The 6,016-nt window shown below is 44.5% G+C and overlaps 1 protein-coding gene across 2 annotated transcripts in view; it reads right to left on the bottom strand.

Annotated features, from left to right (window-relative positions):
- Ywhaq (tyrosine 3-monooxygenase/tryptophan 5-monooxygenase activation protein theta) overlaps positions 1-6,016 on the bottom strand; it is a 32,372-nt gene that overhangs the window by 25,840 nt on the left and 516 nt on the right. For both annotated transcript variants that reach the window (XM_010629062.3, XM_010629064.2), the window contains exon 2: positions 5,627-6,008. In XM_010629062.3, the coding sequence (XP_010627364.1) occupies positions 5,627-5,920 (294 nt within the window). In that variant the 5' untranslated portion in view covers positions 5,921-6,008. The remainder of the gene's footprint in view (positions 1-5,626; positions 6,009-6,016) is intronic.

The following is a 6,016-nucleotide window of genomic DNA, read 5'->3' as shown; positions in this document are numbered from 1 at the left end:
GAAGAAAGAACCCACGTCAGAAAAAAAAAAAAAAAAAAAAAAAAAAACCAAAACCAAAACCAAAAACACTCAGCAAATTAGTTGGGCATGATGATGCACACCTGTAATCTCCGCACTCAGGAGGATCATCACTGAGTCTGAGGCCAGCCTGAACTACATAGCAAGACCCTTGCCCAAAAAGCATCTAAAATTAATTAATTAAAAAACAGCAAATTGCAGGGCTTCTGAGGCAATCAGGAGACTGAAAATACAAAAGCCAATAAGCAAGTTTCAATAAGGTGAACTAGACAGTTAAATGGTACAAACAGTGACAGGGGAAAGTGACAAGTCTAAACAAAAGGTTCAGATGAGATGCCAGCCCAAAGGACAAGCAGGATGGAACCCATCACAGTGCAGCTGTTATCTGGAGCTGCTGAGCCCTGGTGACACTCCTGACATGGTGGGCTGCGTAATTACTTGTGGGGGGCAGGGGGACACCAGCAGAGCTGTGTGTCAAAGTTCAGGCTCTACGCCACCTGGTGTCACTAGCAGGCAGGACCCCACCCCAAGAATCCCTCCCATAACCGGAAGGAGCAGAAAATGTCTCCAGATGTTGCCAGGGGTTCCCCGAGGGTGCAGAGGGGGGAATACACCCTGGTTGTCAAATACTTATCTAACCTTAAATTTCCATTCCATTCCATTTTACCTTTAAATTCTTTTTATTTTTCTACTTCAGGAATGGGGTAAGACCTCTACTGGGGCTATGGCTTGAGAGGGTAAAGGTCAAAATTCAGGAAGCCCCCAATTCTAGGAGGGAGGAAGTATCCAGAGTCCCACCCCCAGCTCCTGCTTTAATGGAAGGACCTGCATATTAGGGAGGACACATTCAACTGCCTGTGCCACCCTGGCTACACGGGCACTCAGTCAAAGAAGACCAACCACTGCCTCTCCAGGCTCTGCAGCCAGGGCACCCGCAGGCCCTGGGGGAGAAGCCTCCCCCGTCGCTGAAACTATGGGATTCCTACTAGACTCTGGTAGGCTGGCACAGCCACAAGCCCTGTCAGAATGGGGAAGACAGCCCTGTGTTTAGGCCCCTGCTACTGCCTTTGTACCCCCTATCCCGGATGGGATGTCTCTCATTTTACATTTTGAAGAAAAACAAAAACCCACAAACTTTTAGCTTTAAGGAGCTTCTAATCTACAGGCAAAAAATCTAAACACTGATTTCTACAATTTTATTGCAATATCTTGTACATAAGGATATATTACAGACTCTAGGAGCTTTGTCCACTGAAGATCTATCTTCTCTCCCACCTAAGTTATAAAAGTTAATATCTTACATTTATTGAAATATACAAATTCTCTCAGCAAGCCGGGGATTTAGCTCAGCTGCAGCCTGCCTCACAAGCGCAAGGTCCAGAGTTCGATCCCCAGTACAAAAACAATCAAAACAAATTCTTTAGTGAATCCTACTTGGGTCTCCAGTCAACTACCATGCATTTAAGGACTTCTGTATTTCACTTTTTTTTTTTTGAGACAGGCTGGCCCAGGCTGACCTCTGACTCACAGCAATCCTCCTGCCTCAGCCTCACTGCTGAGATTACAGGAGTGAGCCACCACAACCAGATCCCTTTTTTTTTTCATACGGAGTCACACAACTTGGGCAAAATCCTCACTCTATCACTTAGCTAGTGTTGCAGTCCTCGCCACATTCCTAACCTCTTATGCCTCCGTTGCCTCCACTTTGTTTGCGGCAGTGGGTATTGGACCCAGGGCCTCACAAATGCTAGGGAACCACTCTACTACTACTAAGCTACATCCCCACGCAGCCCCCAACCTATCCCTCCTTTTTGTTGTTGTTGTTGTTGTTGTTTGTTAATTTGAGACTTGGCCTTGCTAAATCGCCTGGGCTGGCCCCAAGCTTGTGATCCTTCTGTGTGAGGCTCTCCATACAATCAACCTAACTTATGGGAACAGAATTAGTGTTCAGTAAGTGCCTGGTAAATGTGAGTTATTAGCTGTCATTCTAACTGCAAGCATAGAAAGGCTGACAACGTTTACAAATGAAGAAACAGAGGCCAAAATATGAAGCTATTTAGCCAGGCATAGGGGAGCATGCTTGTAATTCCAGTTACTCAGGAGGCAGGAGGCCTCAAATTTGAGGCCTCAGTGGACAATTTCCTATCTCAAAACAAAAATTTAAAAGGGCTGCCTATCAAGGCCAGGGGCCAGGGACCTAGGTTCCATCCCTAGTACTATAAAAAAGAGAGGAAGGAGGGAGGGAGGAAAAGAGGGAAAGAAAAGAAGGAAGGAAAAAGGGAGGAAATGTCAGTGCTCACCAAAGTGTAAGGTAATGGAACAACGACTTACAGTCCAAAATAATGACCAGTAAGAAGTTAAAGCACAACTACATTCAAGAGTATCACTGAAGCCAGGGGTGGTGGTGCACGCCTGTAATCCCAGCACTCGGGAGGCTGAGGCAGGAGGATCACTGCGAGTTCGAGACCAGCCTGGGCTACACAGTGAGTTCCAGAGCAGTCCGAACTACAGAGTGAGGCCCTGTCTCAAAAAAAAAAAAAAGATTACTGAAATAAGGTTACAAAGTATTTACACAATCACACAGATATCTTTCAGAGTCTATGTACTATTTAAAAATCACAAAAGATTTGTTTTTGTAAATGGTGTATACTAAAGCTGACTACTGAAATCAAGTCTAAAACATTAGTCTGTAGGGAAGAACATCAGTGCTGAGACAGAGCTCATCGTGTACATATTCTTAATCGTCTAGTTCCTACTCCAAGGCCACGAAACTTTGTAAATGATAGATCTCCTTCCCAAGTCAGTGCTTATGGGCCCCTCTTATTTCTTTGATCTGCCTTAACTTTGCATCCAAATTCTTAATGACTCCCAAATATTTTATACATGCTGTTAGCCACTGCCTAGTTTTTGCTTAAACTTAGTTTTGTCCAACATTCAGTCAGGTCACCAATGACTTCTGCACCTCCTTGTCCCAAAGCTGGTTACTGGTTTTTCCAACATTTTATGTATCTTGGACATCATGTTCCTGAAAATGGACTTTTAAAACTCTTCACTTGAGAGGAGGAAAGAAGTCACAGCAGAGACAGAATGCCTAGTATTTATTACACTATAAAAGGAAGAGATCTAGAAATTCTAGCCTAATCTTCTGGTTATAGAAATGACCCAAAGACAAATTCAGTAACTTTGCTCAATACAGTGATTACCAAAAGAATTGAGGCTTGTTGCCCACCTTGTACATACTGAATAATTGTACCTCTGCCTTACCCTAAGGAAGGGAAAGAATAGGCTGAGAATCTATTTTGGTGGGGGGTGTCTGAGATAGGGTTTCACTGTGTAGTTGAGACTGACCTGGAACTCACTATGTAGCCCAGGCTGGTCTCGAACTCGCAGCAATCCTCCTGCCTCAACCTCCCAGCGTGCTGGGATTATAGGCCTGCGCTACCACACCTGGCTAGAATCTGCTATTTTGAATAAAAAATTTGACTGTCTTTCATGTTACTCTTTAAGAGGTCTTTGATACATCAGTCTCACCTACTTCCTTGACAAATTCTTCTCATTCACCAAAAAAAAAAAAAAAACCTCATTTAGCACATGTCAGAAACTTTAGGTTTCACTCTTTATTCATTATTTCAATTAACTCCTTAATGAATCACTAATCTGTCAAAAGAAAAGGAAGAAAAAAGAAAAAGTACTGAGTTGGTGATGTAGCTCAATGGTAGAGCACCTACCTAGCACCACAAGAACATACACAAACTCCTCGCCTACCACCACCAAATAAATAAATCATCTGTCTCTCCTTGTTCTTGTTTACTAGTCCATTACTTTCTTGTGATTGAGTTCAGATTATAGGCTGGTTAGTTAGCACTCAAGCCTGAATTCCAGATGCTGCTACACCCACAGCATTCAAAAAAATCTTCATCTCACCACTGCTAATCAAGTAAGGAAAACCTCCTCCCAGTGACCTTCTCTAATAAATTACGTTGCCTACCTGCCTCTCCAAACTAAAATGAATATTCTTTGGTCCCAAGTCAATGTGCTAATGGGAAAACTACAGTAATTCTGAATTGTACAAGGTAACTAACAAACCATTAATAAGTGAAAAGTGAGTGAAGCATACTATTAGAATGCTCAAATTTAATACATATACAGAAAACCCTGTATTAAGAATTCTTACAAATAGAGAGTGCTGTTAATAACCATTATAATACACGAATGAAATTTACCATCATTTCAAAGTTCACAAATTTCTTAAATACAAGCAATTCAGGTCTAAAAGCTTATGTAAATATCTCCTATGTCACACAGGGACCAGAAGCTAAGAATACGTTAAGATGAATATAACGCAGTCTTGCCTTTACAACACAAATAATGTCAATAAAGTTTCTTCCACTTTAGTATGGACTTTCTTTTACATTGCTTTTTTGTCCCTCTTGCAGCTATTTCCATCAGCCATGATTTTGTTCAGATCACTTGTACTGTATAAGACAGGTTAAAGACTTTTTTTTTTTTAACGAGGGAAAAATTCCCTGCTCCACCAGTCTGACAAGACAAAGGAGAAAAGACTGGGAGTCAAGAGGAACTTCCCTTCTGGTGTCCCCTGTGGAGAAATCAATCACCAATGGAGCACGCTTGTCTTTCAAAGCCCATCTAAGCAAGTTGTGGAATAAACACCAAAAATCAGTAGGTCTCTTCTAAAAGCGGCATTTAAACGGGCAAGCCACATCCAGTTTCTCCTATTTTATTTGTAGAAGCAACTCTTTGCAGCATGAAAGCATCTTATTAATAACACTCCAGAATAACGTTGGTATTTAAAGTCTAAAAACTTACTGATCAGAAACCTGCACCAAGGCAAAGCTAAAACTCTAATCAGGGTGAATCACAGCAGCCACCTACTCCACCCAAGCGTCATTCACGCTAAGAATGGACAGCCAGTTCAAACCTGGAAAGCTCTCCTGGCCTCCCTATCATGTCAGAAATAAAATCATTCCAAAGCACCAGACCTCAAGTGTAGCGATTCAATAGCGAGAGAATGTTGCTATCGACCAAAACTGACCAGGACATTCTGTTCTTCAGATTTGGCCGAGCCCTTCGCATTTATTGCCTGGCCCTCCTCCCCCCTTCTCACCAGGGAAAGGCTGAACAGATAACTCCTCCTTGAAAAACTAAGTGCGTTTCGATTTTCCATTACTGGATGTGGGAGCATAACCTACTACGGAGTCTCTATGGCAAAGGTCTCTATCACTTCTTTCAGGTGCTGAAGCCTGTGAACTGAGTAGAAACCTGTAAAGGATTGACGGATACTCTGCCAGAACAATTTCCCAATACAAGATTAGGAACCATTTTCAGTCTTGAGCAAACCATCTCAGATGTTTCAAAGTTTTAGCAACCCAGCATCTGGTAGACTTACTCACCCTTGGAAAAGTAGCTCCTTTGCGTCTTTAGCACTGAAACACCCCAGTAAGGCAGCCAGGGCTTGCTCGCCTGTGCAAACCCTCGATCGGGGAGACTCTAGGTAAGCCCATGCCCACCAAACTCTCACGGAAGGGTCAAATCGCACAAAAGGGGGCGCCCGGCCGTCCCTCGCTCCCGCACCCGGACCCGGACTCACCAGGACCGTGGTGCAGATGGACCGCAATTCCGACTCCACTTTCTCCCGATAGTCCTTAATCAGCTGCAACTTCTTGTCGGAGGTGTCGGTTTTCTGCTCGATGCTGGAGATGACCCTCCAGGCGGACCGGCGGCCGCCGACCACGTTCTTGTAGGCCACCGAGAGCAGGTTGCGCTCCTCGTTGGACAGCTCGGCGCCCTGCTCTGTCACTGCCTTCATGCAGGTGGCCATGTCGTCGTAGCGCTCGGCCTGCTCGGCCAGCTTGGCCTTCTGGATCAGCTCGGTCTTCTCCATGGCGCTGGTGGCTGGGGGACCGGGGCGCAGAGGGCTAGGCTAGCGAGGGCGAGCGCCGACCCGGATCGGGAGGAGTCCGCCTCGAGAGCTGGAGGG

This window comes from Fukomys damarensis, unplaced genomic scaffold, assembly GCF_012274545.1.
Source record: "Fukomys damarensis isolate Sample0158 unplaced genomic scaffold, DMR_v1.0_HiC HiC_scaffold_25, whole genome shotgun sequence".
NCBI classification, from domain to species: domain Eukaryota; kingdom Metazoa; phylum Chordata; class Mammalia; order Rodentia; family Bathyergidae; genus Fukomys; species Fukomys damarensis.
The sequence above is the reverse complement of the archived record's forward strand: the minus strand, read 5'-3'. Positions and strand labels throughout refer to the sequence as shown.